This window comes from Erigeron canadensis, chromosome 7 (genome assembly GCF_010389155.1).
Source record: "Erigeron canadensis isolate Cc75 chromosome 7, C_canadensis_v1, whole genome shotgun sequence".
NCBI classification, from domain to species: Eukaryota; Viridiplantae; Streptophyta; class Magnoliopsida; order Asterales; family Asteraceae; genus Erigeron; species Erigeron canadensis.
The window spans coordinates 32,912,677-32,936,785 of record NC_057767.1 but is presented as its reverse complement, the minus strand read 5'-3'; the positions used below and the strand labels follow the sequence as shown (position 1 = coordinate 32,936,785).

At 33.5% G+C, this 24,109-nt stretch overlaps 3 protein-coding genes across 4 annotated transcripts; 1 reads left to right on the top strand and 2 right to left on the bottom strand.

The window, feature by feature from the left end:
* Positions 1-59: 59 nt before the first annotated feature.
* Positions 60-3,088, bottom strand: LOC122606894 (desumoylating isopeptidase 1). The gene is made up of 5 exons (XM_043779781.1): positions 2,996-3,088; positions 1,811-1,902; positions 1,637-1,734; positions 972-1,288; positions 60-561 (listed from the first exon to the last, which is right to left on the bottom strand). Exons 2-5 carry the CDS (start codon positions 1,817-1,819, stop codon positions 173-175), a joined length of 813 nt encoding a protein of 270 aa, XP_043635716.1. The 5' UTR covers positions 1,820-1,902; positions 2,996-3,088; the 3' UTR covers positions 60-172.
* Positions 3,089-9,393: 6,305 nt separating this feature from the next.
* On the top strand, positions 9,394-18,060 carry LOC122607436 (transcriptional corepressor LEUNIG_HOMOLOG-like). Of its 2 annotated transcripts, none has more exons than XM_043780409.1 (18): positions 9,394-9,669; positions 9,781-9,856; positions 11,248-11,345; positions 11,793-11,902; positions 12,018-12,310; positions 12,412-12,487; positions 12,804-12,915; positions 13,084-13,133; positions 13,223-13,471; positions 13,798-13,857; positions 14,024-14,221; positions 14,596-14,734; positions 14,812-14,918; positions 15,461-15,610; positions 16,095-16,250; positions 16,369-16,485; positions 16,880-17,071; positions 17,611-18,060. In XM_043780409.1, exons 2-18 carry the CDS (start codon positions 9,828-9,830, stop codon positions 17,752-17,754), a joined length of 2,280 nt encoding a protein of 759 aa, XP_043636344.1. In that variant the 5' UTR covers positions 9,394-9,669; positions 9,781-9,827; the 3' UTR covers positions 17,755-18,060. The 2 variants fall into 2 exon arrangements, with proteins under 2 accessions (XP_043636344.1, XP_043636343.1); XM_043780408.1 differs by having other exon boundaries at positions 16,366-16,485.
* Positions 18,061-18,778: 718 nt separating this feature from the next.
* On the bottom strand, positions 18,779-20,816 carry LOC122606654 (caffeic acid 3-O-methyltransferase-like). The gene is made up of 4 exons (XM_043779496.1): positions 20,410-20,816; positions 19,706-20,016; positions 19,319-19,383; positions 18,779-19,241 (listed from the first exon to the last, which is right to left on the bottom strand). The coding sequence occupies exons 1-4, from the start codon at positions 20,814-20,816 to the stop codon at positions 18,927-18,929; spliced, it is 1,098 nt and encodes a 365-aa protein (XP_043635431.1). The 3' UTR covers positions 18,779-18,926.
* Positions 20,817-24,109: the final 3,293 nt, after the last annotated feature.

Genomic DNA, 24,109 nt, shown 5'->3' with positions numbered 1-24,109 from the left:
ACTTTGTTATGGGAGTTTTAAACATACAATAGAAATTAAACGCTTGCAACATGCTAACATTGATAAATAATTTTTGATAAAAATAATTATTTTTCAAGACATACAGAGTATCGTTCTTAAATGGGAACACATCCAATCGAATATGTTAGGAAAATAAAGCACAAAACCTGTCTCAGCTTTGTGCAGCATTCATGTGCCCGTATTTCTGCATCACCTTCTTGGTAGCAAGGGCTGCAGCCTCACTGGCACGGAGGGTCCCACTTGCCATGATTGCAGCGAATTCCTTTCCGATCTCTTCTTGCACTTTGCTTCTAGCATCTCCAAGAGGATCAACTACTGGTTTCTCTTGTGGTGTTCCAGCTGGAACGACTGCAGGTGGAACCACATTTTCAGCTTTCAACTTCACATCAGTGTTGTTCGCATTACTCTGTTTTTCTGATGATGTATCGACTTTCTTTGCTACTTGTGGCGCTGGAAGCACCGGAGATGGACTGATAAACTGAGGAGCTTGTGGAACGGCACCTGCTCGTAAGGTGGTCTCTAGATTTTGTATCATAGGCACTGCAATGTCATAAAAATGAAATACAAAATCAGTAAAAACACAGTTGGTAGTTTAACACCCAGTTACTTAAGAATAGTTCACTTCAGGCTATACTAGATCTCTAACTGGATACACGGGTAACATCAGAAAACTTAGCCTAAAAGAAGTTGGCCCAAACAAGTCAAAAGTAATCTAAGGTGTTAATTTAACGCAAGAAAAAGTCCTATATAATGTACTTGTAAACACTAAAACATTTTCTTCAGAACTCTAGATCATGTCTAAAACCTAACCACTTCTATAGAAAATTTTATGTTGCCCATTTGACCCATTAATGATAACATGCAACCCTCCCAATCAGGCAACTCTAATAAGGATCCATAAAACTTTAATCAATGCATATACACAAAGTCTAACAAGAGAAGAAACTTACTTATAAGTCCACCCATTGGACTGCTCATGACTTCGTTAGGGAGGTTGAGGATGTACTCTGGGATAGAAGCACCCACCAAAAACTGTACAACCTCATTGCTAAAGTTATTACAATTGTGTGTCATCAAACTGTAAGTTTCAGCAGTGTAGCGTGGACTTATCTCCTGTAAATACATCTCAAACACATCTTTCGGAACATGGGTGACACCAAGATCAATTACTCGCATCGGAGTACCATATGGGGATGTTCCAGCAGGAGTTTGTTGGATTCCACCCCCAAAATAGTACTCAGTACCATATACCACCACACCTGTATGCCTGTTTTGAAACACATGTGGTTACCAACTTAATTAATTAAGTAGCAGTTAGAGATAGCAATTTCAGCACACTTATAGGTATATAGGTTATTCAGAACTGCAAATACAATTACCTCCAAAGCATAGAATGGGTAAAAATTACCAGTTTGAACAGGTCGATTGAGTTGAAAGTCACTATAAGTCTATTCAAATTGTTTTATATATATATGATACGAGAGATATCTTCCATTAAAAATACAGATAATTTTTTAACATTAATGTAAAAATTAAGCATAACCCTCTTTCTATCCGCTGACCAACCCGCCCAAGTAGAAAGATCATCAAACAGGAGATGATAAAGAACAGTTACCATATTGCTTCAATAGCCTTTCCTAAGAATGACATGGAAAGCTGGCGAGCTAAACCTCCGCTCAAATCATATGCATGCAATGTCACCTTGTAACCCTCCTGTGAGCCAGAAATTCAAGTAACTATTTGATACCCTAAAAATAGAGAACATTCACATTGAGTAAGAGCTTTGTACCTCGGCCATATTGTAAATTAATATAAACGGAAGTTATGGACGCTATATATGTCTTCTCTGTAAGTTTTCACAAAATCGGTTGATAAAGAGCCCTGTTTTAAACAAAGAAAAACACGTTGAAGTCATATTAAGACAATGATTAACAAAAGAATAAGATATATCGTTCAATACAAGGACAAAATACACCACTAAACAACCTAGAAAGAACCATTAAAGTTAAAACTTTTAGACCCCTTTCGCACCTAACAAGCTAAAGCATTTCTTATAACATTCTCTCAAATCTAAATATTTATAAAATCAAGTATCGTACTTCACTAGTTCCCTATTGAAAACTGATATAGATTTTGTAGTAGCAGTTAAAAAAAAGACTTTAAGCCTTGTTTCAACAAAAAGACATATATCACCGTTACGATTCCTCTATATGCTTTCTTTAGTACTCTGCAAAACTACCATTACGATTCCTATTTCTTCTTACTACTCTTGCAGAGCATCTAACATGCCAAGTCCATCAGTTCCAACTTCCAAAACAAGTCATTAACTTTTCTAAACATCTTGAGGTATTCAACTTCTTACATTACTCGCATAAAAGAATATAGAGGCCACACCTATCCATACGATACCTCCCCCCACCCCCGTTTTTTTAAAAAATAATATAAAATCAGGTAAGCCAAATTTATAAACTTTTCCTGTATAAATCTTTAATTATAATCACCCCATCACATCTAAACAAACACATTCCCTAACATCACAAATTCTTGCAAATATCGCACCTTGACGGCGATAAAAACCCTAAAAAAATTCCGAACATTGGCATATGCATATGAGCCTATCTATCATGCTTTCCAAAAAAACCACTTTTAGTTACTAATTTACCTCACAAATTCAACTAAAATTCTCAAAATCCCCTAATATTATACATATATTAAAATCATTTAATTATTTAATTGTAATTATCTATAAGTAATTTGATCCTAAATTATTACTGTATATTGTATCATTATTTTATATAAAAGGTTTGGGACATGTCAGTGAAATTAGATTAATAAAACAGTATGGATCAAATGCATTTAGGCCATAATCTAAGGATATATTTAGATATATAGATAATATATATATATATATATTATAAATAATAGATAAATAAATAATATACAAGAGAAATTTATTGAGAAATAGAGATGGTACCTGACAAGTGAAAATTGAGAATCAATAAGCAAAAATCGAGATACGCAGTAGTATGTATTTATATAGGGGTGGGGAACAAGGCAACTACCAAAAGCGTGGATCATTCTGGAATGTGTTGATCATTCTTAAATATACTTTTATTACTAGGCCCATTCGTTTTTTTTTTTATTAAAATCTATAAGGCGGCGATGATGACGGCGACGGGAAGGATGGTAGTGGCGGCATAAACGGTATGGTTAATTGATGTAAATGTGTTTAAACTAAGCATGATTTTTATTTTTGTGAAAAAGTAGAAGAAAAATGAAACATGAAATTTGACAAGTTTTGCAGTTTTTGTCTCTGACGCCAACGGTGTTAACAATTTGTCGTTAAGTCTCTTAATACGCGTTTTAAGTTATATAAAAAAGATGGTTAGAAGTGTCATAAAAAGATTATTTTTTATTCTAGGGATGAAAGGTATAAAATTTGACAACTTAAAAGACCAAAACGGCAATTTATAGTTGGGGGAATGTAAAAAACTTTGTCCCCTCGTATAAAACGCACAAGAGGAGACTTAATGACAAATTGTTAACGCCGTTACTATTGTGGACAAAAATTGCAAAATTTGTCAAGTTTAGAGTTTTTTTAAATTATTAAATTATTTTTTCAATTCAAAGATGATAACTGAAAATTGTGGCTTGCTCTAAACTATAAATATAATTTTCTCTATTTTTAAAATTGAAAATCAATACATTAATATCCTAGTACTAGTCTTGCGTAACAACAATTCTCAATGTACTGTCTATTTTATCATATAACATAGTTTGTATCAACACTACTCGGTATATGTCATAAGTTTCACATGCATGTATTTCCATTAGAATTGTAAAAGTATCTATAATTTGTTTTGATCTATTATTCGTTTATAGCTGATAACTTAAAGCATTAAGTTGAATTGGCTTCATGTTCATGTATTATTTTTAACAAATAAGTATAGATTCTTTTCACGAGTTTAACGATGTTGATGAAAAATTTTGCAACACATTTTCATTAACTTATTCTCTTGAATGTATTGATCGATAATATCAATTACATTTACACAAACTTGTTTGTAGCAAGTCATCGACATTTATTTAGTTAAGTCAGAAAGTTCTTAATATATTGTTCTATCCATTAGGCCATCGTGTTTTATCAATCAATATTATTTAATAAACCAAATCATCCATTTTTTTTCTTGAGGATATATTAGCTACATTACTATATAGCCAATTAACTACATTAATTAAACAAAAATGCATTTATATACTTGATAATTAATTAATTATCCTCTTAATTTTATTATTATCATATATACATTTAATCTGTATCTACATATTCACTTTGGCAGTATACAGTTTGTGTCGATTATTTTCCTTCTGACGTTGGATCATATTTACACTCCAAAATTGGTGTTGAAAATTGAAACCAATTATGATAGAATTGTTTCATATGTATTTTGATGGCTTAAAATCACTATAAGCATTTTAGTTTAGCTTGTGAACAAATTAGTCGGCAGTTACAACCAAGTATTTTTCTTTTCGAAAAAATTGATAAATAAATTAGTAATTTCAGTATTCCCATTCAAAATTTCACCTTCATTAATTAAGTCTTACTCTTACTCCATAATCTTCAAGAATTGAATAACGATGAAATCTTCAAAAAATTTATATGCTGACGATGCTGGCAGCCAGCTTATGTGTCGCGGAATTTTCGAAATTACATTTCATGATTTGCCTGAACGGTTGTGTATATATCACTTATGTATTGAAAATAGTGGGAATATAATTTTCAGATTAGAAAGAAAAAGTTTCGTAAATTCTCAAATTTAAAAGAGTTGTTATAATTTCAGTTGATTAGGGATAAATATTTAGGGTATATATGTGTTTTTATCTATTTAATGTAGTTAATTGGCTACATAGTAATGTAACTAATATATCCCCTTTTTTCTTTATACTTTATAGATATGAAAAACTAAAAGTACCATTCTTCTTTATTCATTAAATTAAACATCTTCATCTAATATACCTATAATACTCTTAATAAAATAATTTACAATATAGATCATTAACATTTAAAATAACTACAATACCATCTTTAGCATCAACTACTTTTACATTCACCACTATTGTCGCCCCCATCACCGTTCCTACTGCCGCCCCACCAACGTCACGACCACCACATCCGCCATCACTATCTCTACCGCCGCCGTATTGTGCGGGCATAAGTCTAGTACATAATAACATGTTACTCGTATTTCGGTACATAAAATAAACAGTAAGATTATTTTGTAATAGGAATTAACAAATCACATATTTCCAACACTATTTTTTAAGGAAAATGGTAAATTTTCCTAACAAAATAGTCTAATAATCTTTCTAAAACATTAAGAAGGTAATATGTGGTATTCACTAGTTCTCTTTCTTAATCTTACCCCTGATTAATCAACACGTCATCATCTAATAGTTAAAAGGAATATTAGACTATTTGGTTTGAAGGATTAATAATTTTTCATTTCTTAATAGTTTGCTTTTTAACACAAAGCAATGAAGTACACAAGAGCCCAATACTTTGTCATGGGCTACAAGCCTACAAGAGTAGCAACATGTGATCTGGGACTTTTGAAAAAGTTCAGACCAACTAAAGTGGGGGCCATCCTTAAAAGTGTCAGAATGGTACCTCTTTCACTCTTTGTAATAACATTTATTACTTTTTTTTTCTTTCAACGAACGAAATAGTGGGGTTTGAGTATTGTGTTTTTCATTTTTTTTTTTAGGTATTTTTTATAAGAAATGAGTTAGGGGTCTAATAAATCGTTAGTTAAAATTGCTGCCAACATATTTAAATCAAAACTTACTTTAAAAAAAAGTTATTTGGTAATCAAGGTGGTTATGATAACTCCACAATGTTTAAGCACTACTTTTATATATTTATTAAGTATAAAATGAATTAGTTTTAAAGAAGTTGACAACTCCAAGCTACTATAATTTAGTTTTGTAGTTTCATTTTACACTTATTAATATTATAGAAATTGTTCGGGGATCCTAAATAAAATTCTTTATCCCCGCCATTTCGACCAACTAAACTCCAATTCCATCACAAAGACTAACAAGATGATATTCACTTTTTTTTTATATTATAATGTTGGCTATCTATATTCTGATAAACAATTTCCCCGCACACATATATGTATTAACAAATATATGATTATAATATTAGAGATTATATTATGCGAAAAGTAAATATGAAACTGCTATTCATTTAATTTCGGTGAAAAACTTATCACATACCAATATTTTAATATTTTGAATAAATGTTTGGCCTCCATAATTTTTATAGTTTAAAAAAAATTATGTGAAAGAATTTTCACCCAATTTAAATGTCTAACAACTTCATGCTCCATACTTTTAATATTATAGTTCTCCTTTTAAACAAAAGTACAAGTAAGTAGAGTTTGGGGACTTTAAATTCCACTATGTAATAACATATTGCCAATTACAACCCAACATTAGCTAAACATCTTACACGTCTTCCCACTTTGATCCCACTCATACACAAAGCCACCCACCAGAAACGCCAACCTTTACCGTCTTTCATTAACCACTGGCCCACTGCTTACATCAACCTCTTTCCCTCTTTGAGTTTTTAGTCAATTCTTCTATTTTTGCTTTGTACCCGAACCTCAAACCTTACCTATTAAGCAACCTAACTCCCAATCTTAAACACATGGCCAAATAGTTACGAGTATAATTATACACTTATAAGTTATACATATTATTAAATTTTAACATAATGTCCCCATAATGTAAGAGAATTAAAATTTTCTTATTATATTATTCGATGATATTTATTAGTGACTATATAACATGTTTGTTACTCGTAATTGGTTTAATCGTTTAATTTTTTTTATTTTTTATATTTGACTAACATATTAGAATTAAAAATGATATGGATTTTTATATATATAAAAAATATTGTATTGTATTGAAACTTAATAATCACATTATTTTATTAATAATCATAATTATATTACTTTATGATATTTTTCCATATCATTTGAAATTGTTTGTAACTATATTTATAAGTACATCGTCAAGACAAAACAAAATTGATTAAAACAAAAAAATTAATTAACTATTATAAATTAAAAAGACAAAATAACAATGAGTAATAATGTAAAAAAAGTAAAAATAAAAAATAGTTTTTTATGATATTACTCTTTAAAATATCTTGACGCTAGACGCCATTATCTTCAACCTGTTAGCCATGTGTGCTTGTTAACAAAAAAAACTTAAAAACATTCCGCAATTGTACGTGCTCATACCAGTACTAATTTATCAGATTCTATCAACATTTCACAGTTAAACGTGTTTGGACGAGAGTAACACTAAAATGATTGAATGAGTAACCTTTGGGAGCTCCTCATGCTCTTTTAAAGCAAGACTTGTATCAAGTGGTTAATACCATTACTTTTGTGGACTGAGGTGAATAAATTTATTCTTACTCTTTATAAGAATGGAGGTCCATTTCTATCTTAAGTTGAAACGAAATCAACTGCTCTACTTTAGGTCTATAGTTAATTAAGAGCAAGACTTATCTCAAACTATCATACATCATCAAAGATAATATTAGGACGAATAACCCATTAAAAATGATATTAATAGTTATTTACTTGTTTATTTATTTGGTTATACTGCATTACATGAACACACTTTTAACTGCATTAAAATGTACTTATACATTATTTTCTTGATAGGAGTCAATGATCCGTGATTTAAATGGTGAAATCTAGGTTTTACCCAAAAAATAGTTGTATCGATTCAATACTTTTCTTTATCATCACTATTCAGCTCGTAACAACTTTGACTGGCAGTTGTAGAGTTAGATTTCACCATTTGATGGTGTAAGACTTTTTTTTTATTATTATTAATTCAAAAGTCTCTTGTAACGTGTTTTTTTTTGAAAGTTTACTATTATTCACAAAACCATTACCCACCAATTAGTGGTAAGGCCAAAAACGTATACAATAATTACCTCAAAACACAATTACACCAATCATTCCACATGATCGATCCGTGGTTTCCTCTATACCTATACCATAAGAAACCAAGCGTTCTAATATCATTGAAAATCATATCGACATTAATAGTTATATTGGAAAACCTTAAGTCGTTGCGAGCTTTCCATATGCACCAACAAGTGATAAAAACAATACCCTTTAGCACTCCTTTCTCCTTAAAACCAAGTCCATTCACGTTATGAGCTTTGAATAAGTCGATAGCCGAAAAGAAAAACAGAGGCGGGACCTTACACCAATCTCCAATCTTGTGCCAGATTACCATAGCCACCTCGCACTCAAGCAACAAATGACCAACTGTTTCTTCCTGTTGCTTGCAAAACCCGCAAAGAAGAGACCCGAATTGACAGTTTCTATTACTCAAAGCAACGAGGGTCGGGATCCTATCCATTTCAACACGCCACATGAAGATATTACATTTTTTGGGACCCATTTGCACCATCTAAAAACATGTCTATTACTATAATCTTTGTTACCAATTAGAAAATCCTTAACCGACTTAACAGTGAAAGTCGACCCTTTATTACCACACCATCTCCATCTATCCTTTCCCCCAATAATACTTTTACCTTCCAATAACTGCAAAAAAGAAAAAAACTTCCCCAGTTGTGTTGTTCCTAAGCCAAAGATAGGAGTTAATATCTCCTCCCAAGAATTTATTAGTCTCAAAATAATATTTATCAGCCACACTGTACTTTTTATCCTTATCTTTTTGAAACAAATTCGGAAACTTTTTCTTCAGTGGTTCGTTACACACCCATGGGTCCAACCAAAAACGAATGTCAACACCATTGCCAATCTCCCCTTTGAATAAAGAAACTAAACTAGTCCCTGTAACTTTTACTTTTAAAATACACCTCAAATTGAAACCTATACACCAGTCATAGCATTGTTGACAGGAAGTGAATTCCATCCCTTTTTTGACTCATGTAGCGATTTAATAACCATTCTTCATAAACTATTTGGCTCCAGTTTGTATCTCCAAAACCATTTTGATAGTAAGGCGACATTAGAATCTGCCAGTTTGCAAAGCCCAAAACCCCCATTATCAATTGGTGACGCAACCCTATCCCATCCGACCCAATGAATCTTCTTAACTTCTTCGTTACCCCCATAAAAAACGTCTAATTAAGCTTTTTAGACCTTCGATAACTTTCATAGGAACTTTAAATAAAGAAAAATAGTAAGTCTGCAAACTTTCCATTGTAAAAAAGAAAAAGTAAAATCTTTTGCGATTGGCTAATATTTTCCAAATTTAATAATTTGAATCGATAGATATTGGCCTACCGAACCTTCGCTTTCCGAACCTCTTTCTCAACTTGAGAGCTTTTCAGTATCTCTCTTTCATCAAACAACTTTTCTCTCAGGTCGGATTCTTATGCTCTTTTTTCCTTTCCACGCGCGCGTGACACACAAACACACACACACTCTGTACTCATATATATACACATATCTATATATCTATATATATTTGTGTGTATATCAATCAAGCAGTAAATTACCAGCAGCAGAAGCTTCATAAAAGTTAGTTCAATTCCATATAATAATCAGAATTCATTCTTCTCATGTTCTTCTTCTACTGGTACGTCATTAATTCTGATAAATGCTGCTGATATAATGTTTTGTGTATATATACATATAATATATACATATATATATATATTATAATTAAATGCTATTTTTTTGTGTGCAGAAACTATTTGAAGGAAAAGATAATTGACAGTTGTAGCTGAATCAGTCATGGCACAAAACTGGGAAGCTGACAAGATGTATGTATATATATATATATATATATATCTATATAGACTATATTTTTCATTTTCCATGTATTGTTTATTGTTATTTTTATGCATAAAAGTTACTAATAAATTTAGTTGCCGGGAATGATCAATTAAAATATATTATCTATATTTCTACACGACGTTGGGACCCAAAACCCGTGAAAGACGTAATTGGGAGTTACTTTTTATTGTTAACTATCCACGTATGCATTGTGGCTCGAGTTTCTAGAAGTGGTCACTTGACCCATGAGTAGGGGTATGACTGTCTACATCTATACACTAGACAACATTGAGTTATGTTGGCACTTGATAGTAAACATTGTGTTTTTTTCTTACTAATGAATCAATCTATTTGGTCATTTGGTGTTCCCTTACTAAATTCCCTAAACCGGATGACTTAATAGAATGCCCTGCTAATGGCGGCATTGGATAAATGTTGAGTTGAGTTGACAATGAACATTGTGTTTTTTTCCCCCTTATTAATGGGTCAATTATTTGGTGTTCACCTGACTAAATTCCCTAAATTGGGTGACTTAATAGAAACCAGAACCTTTTAATTCTTTTTTTGTTACTTGATTTAGTGAACTTTTAGTTTAAAGAAATATTTGGTTGTAGTTACCAAGTTTGCTTTGAGAACGATAGATATTTTATCAATAATGATTATGAGAAGCAATCAATCATATCGAGGTTGAATACAGGTTATATATATCTATGGGGGAAGTGAATGCGTCAGACAGCACCACCTAACTTGGGTGAAAAACCCCTCACATTTTGATTTTTTATTTCTTAAAAATCAGGGGGCCCATCATTTATTCATTAATATTAAAATATTAATATGTGAGAGGTTTGTTACCCAACTTAGGTGTGTGACAACCCCACACTCACTTTTCCATATATATATATATATATGAGAAAAGTGAGTATGGGGTTGTTATGCACCCAACCTGGGTGAAAAACACCTCATATACCAATTTTTCAATATTTTGAATCAATGTTTGGGCCCCCATGAATTTTATGGTATAAAAAAAGGTATGTGAGGGGTTTTTCACCCAACTTAGTGCCTAACGGCCTCATATTCCCTTCCCCATATATATATATATATCTGGTGTGAAGATTATAAGTATGAAGATTATTAGTATTGTAATTGCATCTTTGATAATGTTCATACATTTTGTACACAAGTTTTGATGACTTTTTCGCTGATTAAATGTGATCAAAAGCCTACAATTAGTCTTTATGTAAGAGCATTCCAATTGTTTAAGTGTGTATTCATACAAGTGATAAAAATGAGCTAAATTGGGATACAGGGATTTTTGTTTGGTCCATATGTGGTAATTCTTGGTTCATTTAACTTCTATATATCATATTTTGTTTTCTAGGTTGGATGTTTATATCCATGACTATTTGTTAAAGCGGAAGATGCATGCATCTGCGAAAACGTTCATGACTGAAGGGAAGGTTGCTACAGATCCTGTAGGTATGTTGCTCGCATAAGATTTTTCTGCTTGCTGAATTGTGAATCTATTGTCAATCCATCAAAGAAAACTATATACAAAGTTGGTTAAGCAACCTATGAGCTCAGCTTATATGTTTGAGTAGGCTGACGCACTCGATGGGCTTCACTAGCCTCATTATTATGTACGTTGTTCATTTGAAGAGGATCTTAAAGAGCTACTTTTGACCACCTTCATACTTTTTCAACACAAAAGGAATGTGAAATATACACGAAGTAGATGATATTGATCGAGTACTTGATAAGAAAATTGAAAATGCGAGAAATACGATTGAGTCAAGTTAAACATCATTTATGTACAGTATGACACGTAAAAACATGCATAAATGCAGCATACATGATATATGTAATGAGAAATATACAAGCTTATTTCAATACATGATTGAATCTCCGGAATCACTGATTTCACAGCCATTGATGCTCCTGGGGGATTTCTTTTGGAATGGTGGTCTGTCTTCTGGGATATATTTATATCAAGGACAAATGAGAAACATTCTGAGTCTGCTGCATCATATATAGAGGTTTCTTCTATCTCTTTGAAAATGCGATTTAACCGATCTGTGTCTTTATGTATATTGTTCATTTTTATATGAAGTTTAATGTTTTTTTTTCTTCCGTGTTTAAAACCAATGCTAGACACAACAAATGAAAGTGAGAGAGCAACAACAATTGAAAATGCAGCAGCTGCATTTGATGCAACAAAGAAATGTTCACTTACAAAGGAGGGATCCTAATCATCCCCCGCTTGGTGGTTCTGTAAATTCCATGAATGCTGATGGAATGATGGGAAAGCCATCCGTTGGTACATTGGGCGCGAAAATGCAAGAGGAATCCATGAAGCATTCTCATTCTATGGTTTCAGAAACCTCTCCAAATCCTCTTGATGTCAATCGGATGCACCTTCTAAAGTCGGCGACTAATAATCAAGGGTAGATCAATAATAATCAATAATTATTCTCCTTTATTATTGCTTTCCCTCATATAGATTGGGTGGGCCTTTATTTTCTATTGCTTTTTGTTGCTGATTCAGCCTGTTGATACCTGGAAATGCAACAAATGTATCTTCTACTTTGCAGCAAGTTCAAGGAAGGCCTCAGTTGAATACGGTATATTCCTAGTGTTCTCTGCTAGAGTTGGCAATTCTACCCATTTACTTATGGATGGGTTAATTCGGGATGTATTTTACTTCTAATGAGTAAAGAGGTTAAATAAAAAATTGGCTAAAAAGGAAATGTGTCAAATATGTCAAACCGGTCAAAGTGTAATTGAATGATTATAAAATTTGCCGTTTTGACCAAATCCGTGCTGACCTGTTTCTTAACGCACCGATTTGCCAGATGTACTCTCTACATTAACCTTTATGAGTCTTTCTTATTCTATTTGTTGCATGTTTTTACTCATGATTTTTCTACAAAAATCCAGGAAATTAAACAAGAAGTCAACTTGGGCCATACACAGAAATCCTTGTCTACAGATCCTTCATCTATTTATGGACAGGCAATTTTGCAGTCGAAGGCCGGACTTGGTGGTACTGGTACTTCCCGTTACTAAGAAAATAATGTTTCTTTCCATATTTGTTTGATCATTACTTCTCAATGTCGGGTGAAACTTTTTCTATGAACAGGAATTAACACAATGAAAACTTAACTTGTTAGTATTATTATTATTTATGTTATAAATGATGTTCCATCCCCGTCTCCAGGATTAAATCAAGGTGTTACCGGTCTACCACTGAAGGGTTGGCCTCTAACTGTAAGTTATCATGGTTTTTTCTTAGTTTGGTCATATGCTATAATTTATCTGAACATACAATTGATGATAACTTTAAATTTGATATGCAGGGTATTGACAACTTACGTGCCAATATGGGTCTGCAAGTACAAAAGCAAAACATGCAGAACCAAAATCAATTATATCTGGCATCACAGCAGCAACAGGCCTTAGCAAATTCCCAAGTGCAAAGCAATCTTGGAGCTTCACCAAATTATGGGCCTGCTGGATTACCTAGAGGCAATCAAAGTATGAAAGATGGTCCAACCACAAGAAATGATGGATCCATAGGCTCTCCCGGACAAACGAGTTCACCCAAGGTTAACATTTGTTTAAAATCCGAATTATGCATATCATACATAACATGCATCAGTATATAGGTTTCTACTTTCTACTAGGTAAATATTTACCTTATAGCATAGAATTTTATTTCCCAATTTTCTTCCATATCAATAGGTTTCAGGTTTCTACAAGATCTGATATGGTTTTTACGTGCTATACACTTTCAATGTTAACGTCCAAATCCATGGGTCAAAACTGCTCATATGGTTTTTACGTGCTCTTATATGATTCAGTAGATTTCCTATCTTATTTATTATTTAGTTGCATTATTTTTCAATGTTGATGTTAATATATGATATAACAGATGAAGATACCTCAGACGCAACAATCTACTTCTCAACAGCAGGACCAGTTGCAGCAACAGGTTGTGCTTGTAGATGAACCCCTATCAATTGCAATTTGTTTAATAATCATCGTAAATGCTCAAATTGATCTAGTTAAGTAGCATTAGGTTTCTTTTTTTTTTTATATATGTTTTTATATTTCTATGTTTTCTTGAGTTATCATTTTTTTTCCAATCTTTATTCCAGAGTAACAGAAAAAGAAAACAACATTCTTCTTCTGGACCAGCCAACAGTGCGGGTACAGGGAATACTGTATGTCCTTCTCCAAGCTCTCCAGCATCAACTTCAGCTAGCAGCCTGAAACATGTAAACAGTGTTCCGAAAAGCATGATGATGTATGGTTCAGAGGGAATGGGTGGGCTTGCGTCATCAACGAATCAGATGGTAGGCTTGTCTTAACACTCAGATACAACCTTTTGGTCATAATCAAATGTAGATGTGATAATATTCATCCTTATACAAATGCATGAGTCTATCTGAGGTTTCATTTATCACAAACGGTTCAAATTAAATTTCTTAAAGGGGAGTTGGTCAAAAATTGACAGTCCTAAAGTCTTCAAGGTTCACCTCATAACATTGTGTTGCTCAAAGATCTAGATCATCATGATTATAACATTATTCAAGCCGTCTAAGAAGTCATGAGCAGAAGCATTTAGCTTGACTTTTAATAAGCCTCCTGTTATATATGATCTCAACTTGAGTTTGCGATGGTGACTCTTGCTGTGATACTTGACTCTTTTTATTTTCTCATATTGCAGGACGGCATTGAAAATTTTGGGGATGTTTCTCTGGATGATAATGTGGAATCCTTTTTGCAACGTGAAGAAGGAGGCGGAAGAGAACTTTATGGTGCCGTGAATCACACACTCACTGAGCACAAGACAGAGTCTTCAAAGGGTAATGAATCATCTTATTTGATGTACAACTGGAGTATTCTTATTAAGTTCAATTCATTGCTGTATCTCAAATCACAGGTTTTTCCTTTGGGGAAGTTGGTTGTATACGTACAAGAAATAAGGTCTTGTGCTGTCATTTTTCTTCAGATGGAAAGTTGCTAGCTAGTGCTGGTCATGATAAAAAGGTAAACTTTGATATTACTTGAATAGGTACAGGGGGGACAATTAGTTGGTTGGGTAACATGTCAAAACAGGTTTGGGCTGAAGCAAGTCATTCTTAATATTGGATAAAACAAACTGGGTCTGGTATTGTTTGCCAGTTTGCCCACAAAGACTTTCTTGTTTACTTTTGGAAAATAATCAATGTTTAAAATTTTAGTCACAAAACCCACATTATTACAAGAATCTTTGAATAAAATGAATACAGAAAGGGGTGCAAAAATACCAGATGTTGGGTGCTTTTTATCCATTTGACCTCATTACTCTTTTAGCTAAATTTATTATTTTACATATTTGACTATTTCTAAGATAAAACATTACCCAGATTGATCCATGTATTAGTAAATGGGTCGAAATTTCCACCTCTAGGCCACTTACCGATCATTTATGCCTCATCTTTTGTTATTTATTTTGCTTTCTGTTACTGCTGTTGTTGCTGTAATTTTATTAAGAATGTGTTGTAACTATTGATATCAAATAAAGTTTAATACTTATTTACTACGTTCAGGCTGTTTTGTGGAACATGGATACACTACAAACTGAGAGCACCCCGGAAGAACATCAGCTCTTAATTACTGATGTTCGGTTTAGACCAAATTCAACTCATTTTGGAACTGCTTCCCTTGATCAATCTGTGCGAATATGGGATGCAGCTAATGTAATTATTTTCTTTCCTTGTATTATTGATTAAACATTAGTTGCAACTCGGAGCCATACACTTTCAGCATCCTTCACGTTCTCTCATTATTTTTAGAGTTAGCATAGTAGGTGTGTTGCGTAACCGGTCAAAACGAGTAATTTTTTGGTATGGTTTGAAACAGGCAAGTACGGATGACATAAAACAGTTTTGTCCATTTTTCCGTTTAATAATAGCTGGTATTTTTACCACGATTACAAGAAAAATATAGTTAATTATAAAACATTTGGGCGACTTTCAACTGTTGACCCATATGATCCATTTTCTTTTTTGGTATAATTTTGATTTAATTTATTCAAGAAATAAAACATAAATAGAGTTAACCTGGTTAAAAGTAAAGACTCAGAGTTGAATTAGCTTCAACGCTCTTGATTGTTGAAGAATTATTTAAGGATGAAGTGCCTGATAGGTTATTTTTACTAATCTGTTGCATTCTCTGTTGCAGCCAAGCCATAGTCTGCATGCACATACAACAAATTCTTCACATGTTATGTCCATAGATTTTCATCCGAAAAGGAATGATCTCTTTTGCTTCTGTGATAGTGACAACCAAATTCATTACTGGAATATCAATCCATTCCAACGTACTCGTGTTTCTAAGGTCGGTCAGGAGTTCAATCTTGGCTGTTTTTTTTTTCATGTATATTTTGAATTTGTAACTCCATTTCCAGATCTGAATTTATATGTCCAAGTACAATCTCTCTTTCTGGGTTTAGCAGGGAGGTAGCGCACAAGTGCGATTCCAGCCTGGAAGTGGACAGTTACTAGCGGCTGCGTCAGATACGATTGTCTCTATTTTTGATGTTGAAACCAATAGACAAACTCATTCCTTGCAGGTATGCGATCATGAAAACTAGAGGTAACCCATTAACTAATGAATGGGTTGATTTGGGTTATATTTTATCTCCAACGGGCCGGATGTGGGAACACATTTTAAAGGGTAACAGTTTAAATGGGTCGAACGATACCCGAAGTGTATTCAGATTAACTTTTAAGTAATCTAATATTTTATATTTGTAATCATTTTGTTCCCTAATTATCTGTTTATATATTATCATTTTGATTCATTTGTAATATATTTTATCTACGTAAATCTACCAATTTTGACCTGTCACATGTCCTGCCAATATTCCCCCTCTAATGAAAACCAAACTTTGAATCTTGGTGCCTGCTTTTATATCTCGGGTTTATATATAGAAATTCACTAATTGACCTTCACCTGGCTCTCAGGCTCATATGGGAGTTGTAAACTATTTGTGTTGGGACTTGAATGGGGAATACTTGGCTTCTGTAAGCGAGGATAGCGTGAGAGTGTGGTCAGTAAAATCCGGCGAGTGCATTCATGAGCTGAGTGCCAGTGGAAACCAATCCTGTGTCTTCCATCCGAGTTATTCTGCTCTTTTGGTGATCGGTGGAATGCGGGTAAGTGGTTATGTTTCTTTGGGGGCTAATTTGGGAAGTTATATCTCTAACAGCCACACTCGTAACAAATAGCTAAAAAGAAAATGATCAAATGGGTTAAAATCGGCAAATTGCCATTTTAGTGCATAAACATGATGGAAACATCTTGAGAAGGTACAAGTTTTTGTTCTCATATTTGCACGCTAGTTAAGTAGCTATATACAAAAGTTCAAATGTGTTGGACAAAAAATGCTTCTAGCCAACCCAGCCTTGCCTGACCTGTTTCGGCCCTTTAAAAATTACCCGTTTTGGCCTATTATCAAGACTCTGCCAATTTGGCAACCTCTAATGTGCTTATAGGTAAATCTGGATTCCACTTTTTGAAAATGATAATAGGATATTACCAGTATTGGCATCTTTTACACATCAAACCCTTTAGTACTGCTTTATGGTAAAGTTTTGATTTTGTTATTGGATCTTAGATTCTGACCCAAAGTAATATCAAGCATTAACCAATGACTTTTTTCTTCTTTCTGCTGGTTATTTGACTCGTTGAGCAGTCTTTGGAGCTATGGAACATGGCAGAAAATAAAAGCATGACAGTATCAGCTCATGACAACATAATTGCTGCTTTGGCACAGTCACCCGTTACTGGAATGGTGGCCTCTGCAAGCCACGACAGTTCTGTGAAGTTGTGGAAATAAAGATAGCATAACAAGTGATATTAATTGTTTATATATAATAGTTATAGTTATATATAGTATCATATAATGGTAGTGTGACTTGTATAGTTGTATTTACCATTTCACATATATGGTTTTGATAGCAAAGGTAAGAGTAATTACTTGTAGATTATTCATTTTCAGTCATATATATCACGCACTGTGGTGTAGTACCCTAATCAGTCACATTGTATTTGGTATATTTGCTCTTCCTTAAGGTAAAAAGAACACATGATGTAACTTCTATCACTTAAAGTATAAATGTGGAATATAAAGATTTTCCGTCTTCTGCTCCTACTCCGCGTGTATGAGTCGAGAAATGGTTGGTTGACTTGATCCAACCCAACTTTCACTTCATGAAATATATTGAATAGTACTAGTGCTTGTTTTATCTGCTTTGCAGCTTTTTCTACAGTTAGCAAACATCCATAACTTATATACCATATCTATTTTTTCTTTTCCATTTTAATGCTGTCACATGTAATGCTTTTATTTTAGCATATCAAAGATGAAATCTGAAAAAAGGTAATGCTTTGATTTAAGTATATCATAGATGCTATCTAGAACTTTCGTTTTGCGTTACAGGCTTTAATTTAGTTAGTTGGGGCGTATTTAACCAATAACGTAGATGGGTTAGTATTGTGAGTTGCCTAAACGATAAAAGCTCAAAGAGAATAAGCCAGGAGGGTGAAAGAATTGCATATTGTTTATAACTTTATGCATAAAACCTCGTAACAAATAATGATTTTGAACCACTTCTAAGAGATTTGGACACAAAGCATTTTGGTGCAGTATGACAAAGCCAGCACAAAAAATTGCACGTTTTCACACAACCCTAAAAAGTTATCCGACCCATCCATCTTGTCACTGTAGATATTTTTATTTATTATGCTATATATTTTATACCAATACTGATTGGAAATTCAAGTGCAATACAGTACATGGCTACTAGTATAACAATACAATACATACCTACTAGAATAATAACTTACAATGTTGTCACCTCTAGTCGACTGAAAGTACAATAACACATTATGATAACTGCTCAAAATGCTTCATCGAAACAAGTTTTATTTAGCATTATATAAATAGAAATCAAACGTAGAGTTCCTTCGTGTTTCTCTGATTACCAGGGTGTTACATTCAATCAGTATTCAACTGTTTTTGTAGAATTCCATGATCCAGAAAGTAGAAGCCCTGCAAACTGTTTGAAAAGAAGTAAACCCAGCCTCCTTTGCCAATGTATTGTATTCTTTTGTAGTTCGCTCTTTACCACCAGGGTTAAAATTCAACATTAGCATATCATAAGCAAATACCGTATCGGAAGATTCATTTGGGTAACTAGTATCACTTTTAGGGTCAGGTATGACTGCTTCCACCACCACCACCTTACCACACTCTGGCAATGAGGCCCAACAGTTCTTTAGAAGCTTGATACAATAATTGTCGCCCCAGTTGTGAAGTATCCACTAAAATCAAGAATTATAGCGGTGAAGTAATAAAAAAATTACAATAAAAAATTAAGGTTATGTATATATGTACCCACTTTCATGAACATAACATCTCCTTTAGGAACACTCTTAAACATATCTCCTCCGACATGATCTACACCTGGTCAATAACGTCAAGTTTTCATCGTCAATTACAATGTCTAGGACTCTAGGAGACTCATTTATTGATAAAAAAGACCCAGAAAAACATGAATCATGGGATAAAAATGGCAGTGCATGGAGGTGTCAATCTGGATTGATTCAGTTATGAACAAGTAGATTTGGATTTTTTTTTTTTAAAGGTAGTAGGTTTGGATTGTGATTGGGTCAAAGAAGTCTAGCTAGAAAGGCAACGTGCCAAGTAGCTTGGACCGGATGGAAGTTGCTCGTTAAAGTCGTTAGTCCAACAAAAATTACCCATTAATTTAGTAAACTGTATATACCTGGATATGGAGGTGCATCCTTGATGACATGGGGGAGGTCAAAGTTGATGCCTTTAATATCAGGGTACATGGAAACAATAAGCTCAAGGTTAGAACCTAAACCACCACCTACATCAACCAAGGTTTTTACTCCTTCAAATCCTTTGTACTTTTCAAGAACCATCTTCATTGCTATTCTCGTGTTGTCATGCATGAATTTGTAGAATACCTCATTGAATCTGTTGTCTTTTGCAAGGTACTCAAATGCACTCATCTCATGGGCTTTGTTAAATGGAGTAGCACCCTCAACCACTGCATCTTTCAGGTGATACCTGCCCACATGCAAGTGATATGGAGATAGACTTCACTTAGTTATGTGCAAATGTAGTGTCAGATTTGAGTTTTATATCATTGATAACTAAATAAGGTAAAAATGAAACGGGTCTAGTGGCTTAAAAATCGCCAAAGTGTAGACTTTAATGTTTTTTAATCACATGATGTATCATCCGGGTGCTTTAGATTTGATTACAAAGGTTGTGTGGGCCAGTTCAATCTCTACCTACCCATAAGGAGTGTGTGGGTTTTCATGTTGGCCCGTCACCTGACCCGGCCACCACTTCCAGGGTATATCTTATGTGTTATGTCTTGAAGATGTTCCAAACATCCAAACGAGTTTTCATGAGTTAATTAAGTTAATTAAGCCAGATGCAATATAACTTACGTACCAACACTCCAAGATTACTTTATCACAGCCAAGGAAAAGCGGTGAAGCATGAGACGTCCCATCTGCATTTCGAACATACTTATTGGACACTGCTGTCATACCATATAGCTTCTTAGATTCTCCTTTTTCATCCTCAACAAGGGTTGATGTGAGAATGGATTCTGATGCAAGAAACTGAAGAATACGTTCTAATAAAACTGCGGTTTGTTGGTTTTGTCTAGGAAGGCTAGAAGCAAGATCATGACAAGAAAATTGACCACCAGGAGTCCTGGCCATAATCTCAAAAAGATCAAGTTCTATAGCAGATTTGATGACCATTGGAAGAACTATTTGAGTAGCTATTTGGTTCACTCTTAGTAGCGCCTTCTCGTCTTCAGACATCCTGTAAACTTCTTTTGATAAGTCCATTATGAGCTAATTGATAGCTATTAGTGAAACTTAACTCATAGTATTCTATATATAGTGGTTTGCTCATTTGAAAACCAATATTTCCTTGAAAACAAAAAAATAATCTCCACCATCCATTTTCCTTCATGAGATCTACTTTCTCTCTTCTAGATCCCTTCTCCCTTCCAATCTTGTTTTCTCTCTCCTCCCATTATCTCTCTAGCACCACCACCATCTGCTGCTGCCACCACCATCACCCCTAACTACCGTATTCAACCACTGTGTTTGAATCACATTGTGATTGGAATCTACATACGCATTGTGATTGTAGTTTCTAATCACACTATGATTGTAACTTTCAAACACTAGTGATTCAATTCATACACATTGTTATCGAAGTTTTCAATCAATCACACTGTGATCGTAACTTCCAAACACTAGTGATTCACGTACACACATTGTGATCGTAGTTTTCAATCACACGTACTGATGATATTGTGTGATTGTATCAGAATGTGTTTAATTTTTCTTTTCATGCAAAGCACGTAGATTGAACCCATCAACTTCTTATTGATATGAATTTATGCAAAAACACCAACGTTTGGTGACTTTTTAGAGGTGTGATAGTGATACCATTATACAAACTAAATTATATATTTCTATCACGTTTATTAGTTAGCTAATATATATTTGCATTTTAAGTTCAACTTATGTGCTTTGGTTCCTAATTATTTGCATAAGCATTTTATAGGTTCATCATATGATCTTGGTGCTTTTGGAGCTAGCTAACATAAATTAAAAGTTTAAATGATCAAAGGACGACGAATACAAGTGAAGTGAAGTTGTTCGAAAATGGTTAATGGGGATGTCAAGTGAGAAATTAATAAAGCGTAGAAGCTGAAAGGAAGCCAAATGCATCGCAACTACTATAGGTTATGCGTTGCGTTTAAGAAGTCAGAAGCTGGCCACGATGAATTCAATTTCACTTTTAATGCATCGCACCACTTTGAAACGGGTCACATCAGGGAGATTTCAAGTTCCTCTGCATGGGAAACCTAGACTCAAAAGCGAGAAATGAAACATGAAAAATAAACCAAACAAGCAGCCTGACATGTAGATTGTTATACAATAAAGTATTGTAAGGTAATCTAATGCATAGATGATAGATGTGTGCCAAAACTTCTGCTATCAAACCATAAAAGAGCTGGAGTCACGGATTGACTAAGGGGTGCTTTGGCCTTTGGTCCCTAATTAAGTAGCCCAATAACGTCGACTCATAAAGATAAAAATGTCCCCCCCTACTAAGGCCTCTCCTTATAGGAGAGTCCTCCATGCGTCCTGCGAGCCGAAGACGGAAGACGTTGTTGGCAGCGAGAGTCCTGGAAGCTGCGTCTCTCACTTCAGTCCTCGTGAGGACTCTTGAAGACGATCGTTGTGGGGCCAAGGGAGCGTACGAGTGAGTAAACAAAAAAAAACTTTTTTTTTAAAAATTTTGTTTCCAATGGCTTCTTTAAGTTTTTTTTTTTTTTTTTTTTTTATCTATTTAAACCTTATCATTTTACAACAATCAATCAACAACAAAACACCATATCAATTCATTTCTCCAAACCATTCAACTTCAAAATGCCAAAACAAGTGTGGACTACATCAGAAGATCTTTTGTTATGTAGGTGTTGGATACAAGAGGGTGAAAATGTTAACCCAGGAACCAAAAGAAGTGTCTGGACCAACATAACTGAAAACTTCAAGAATAATTTTAACCCAAGAATAATTTTAATGTTAACCCAAGAATAATTTTAATGATTATGTATTTCGTGTTTTTTTTTTCTAGTACTATGTTTTATTAATTTTGTGTTGTCTTTTATTTTTAAATAATGTAACTTGTGTGTTATTAATAAAATGTGTTTTTTTATTATATTTGAATGGTGTTTTGTTAATTAAATAAATGAAAAAAGAAATGATGATGTGGCGAAGAAGTTCTAAAGAAGCTGTCTTATAGGCAGGGAGAGTCCTGAAGGGAGTCCTGCTGACGTAGCATTCAGGACTCTCCAGGACTCCAGTCCTTATAAGGAGAGGCCTAACTTGCTGTTTTTAGTAAATTGACTAAATTTCATAATGGTAAGTAAATTGACTTATGGGCAACAAAAGAAAAGCATAAGTTTGACCATAAAGAAATTTAGCTTTTTAAAAAATAAAAACAAAAACAAATAAAATTGATCATAAAAAAAAAAAAAAGCAAGACAAAACAAAACACATAATTCTTTTCTCCAACTTGTTTGTTCTTTCATCTTAAAAGGTACTGAGAACATTTGAAGTTAGAACTCTCGATCTCATGTTCTTTCAATTAGCCAATTGTAAGGTAGAAAATTATAAGGGTAGCAAAGTAGTAGATTTATATTTTATTTATTGATGAATCTTAATTATATTTGAAACCTTTTAATTCAATTTTACATAGACATTTCAATTTTATATTAACTCAATTTTTTTAAAGATAAAAGATAATATTGTCTCAATAATACATTCAATAATACCTTTAATGAACTAATTTATAAAATCTACAATTTAACTTATAAAATAACTACATTATCTATTTACAACCATTATCTTTACATCAATAACCTACATTACTCATTGTTGCTATTGTCACCATCGCTACCGCCAAGCATCATCTCCATCGACTAGTTGTCCCCGCCGTCACTACCACCAGTTGTAGCCATCACCACAGTACTGCCGACGTCACAGTTGTTGAGTTGCACAAGTTTCCCTCTAAGTATCTACCATCAAAAGGGCTTGACTCCATCTACGGTACACCGTATTATACCATTCATTCATTCATGAAAAGGGATATGAACAATGGTATTTTTATCCTGACATTCATTTCTTGTAGATATCATCATTATAGCAACTATAAACACAAAAATGACTTAGATGGACTTTGGGCTCTTTACAATTAATGGGAGGCGCCAATTTAAAACTCAGTGGCCCTTTTTTTGTTTTAAATTTTGATTTTCAAAATTACATTTTGTCTCTTTTTTATTTTATTTTTGTTTCTTTGGCCCTTGTTGTTTTTTTTTTTTGCTTTCTATCCCCTCAAATTATATATCTATATTCCTTATTAAAGAATATAGCCCCCTGTTGAAAGTTGCAAGGGGAAAATATCTATTATGCCCTCATATCAAATCAAATCACTTGAAATCATCCCAAGCAAAAAACGTATCAATACCAGCTACATATGGTAAGTATTTAATTCATTTTTATCAATACATAATACGTATGGTAAGTATTTAATTCATTCTTTCAATACATAATTTTCA

Excerpts from the sequence above, each read along its gene's own strand:
- LOC122606894 (XM_043779781.1), bottom strand. Across the intron at positions 1,289-1,636 it reads AAGGCTATTGAAGCAATATG|GCATACAGGTGTGGTGGTAT; the intron begins GTAACTGTTCTT and ends GTTTCAAAACAG. Across the intron at positions 562-971 it reads TCCAATGGGTGGACTTATAA|TGCCTATGATACAAAATCTA; the intron begins GTAAGTTTCTTC and ends ATGACATTGCAG.
- LOC122607436 (XM_043780408.1), top strand. The coding sequence starts at position 9,828 with ATGGCACAAAACTGGGAAGCTGACAAGAT. Across the intron at positions 11,903-12,017 it reads CTGCTGCATCATATATAGAG|ACACAACAAATGAAAGTGAG; the intron begins GTTTCTTCTATC and ends AACCAATGCTAG. Across the intron at positions 13,134-13,222 it reads TGAAGGGTTGGCCTCTAACT|GGTATTGACAACTTACGTGC; the intron begins GTAAGTTATCAT and ends TTTGATATGCAG.
- LOC122606654 (XM_043779496.1), bottom strand. The coding sequence starts at position 20,816 with ATGGACTTATCAAAAGAAGTTTACAGGATGTCTGAAGACGAGAAGGCG. Across the intron at positions 19,384-19,705 it reads GGATGCACCTCCATATCCAG|GTGTAGATCATGTCGGAGGA; the intron begins GTATATACAGTT and ends GTTATTGACCAG. Across the intron at positions 19,242-19,318 it reads GAGATGTTATGTTCATGAAA|TGGATACTTCACAACTGGGG; the intron begins GTGGGTACATAT and ends TCTTGATTTTAG.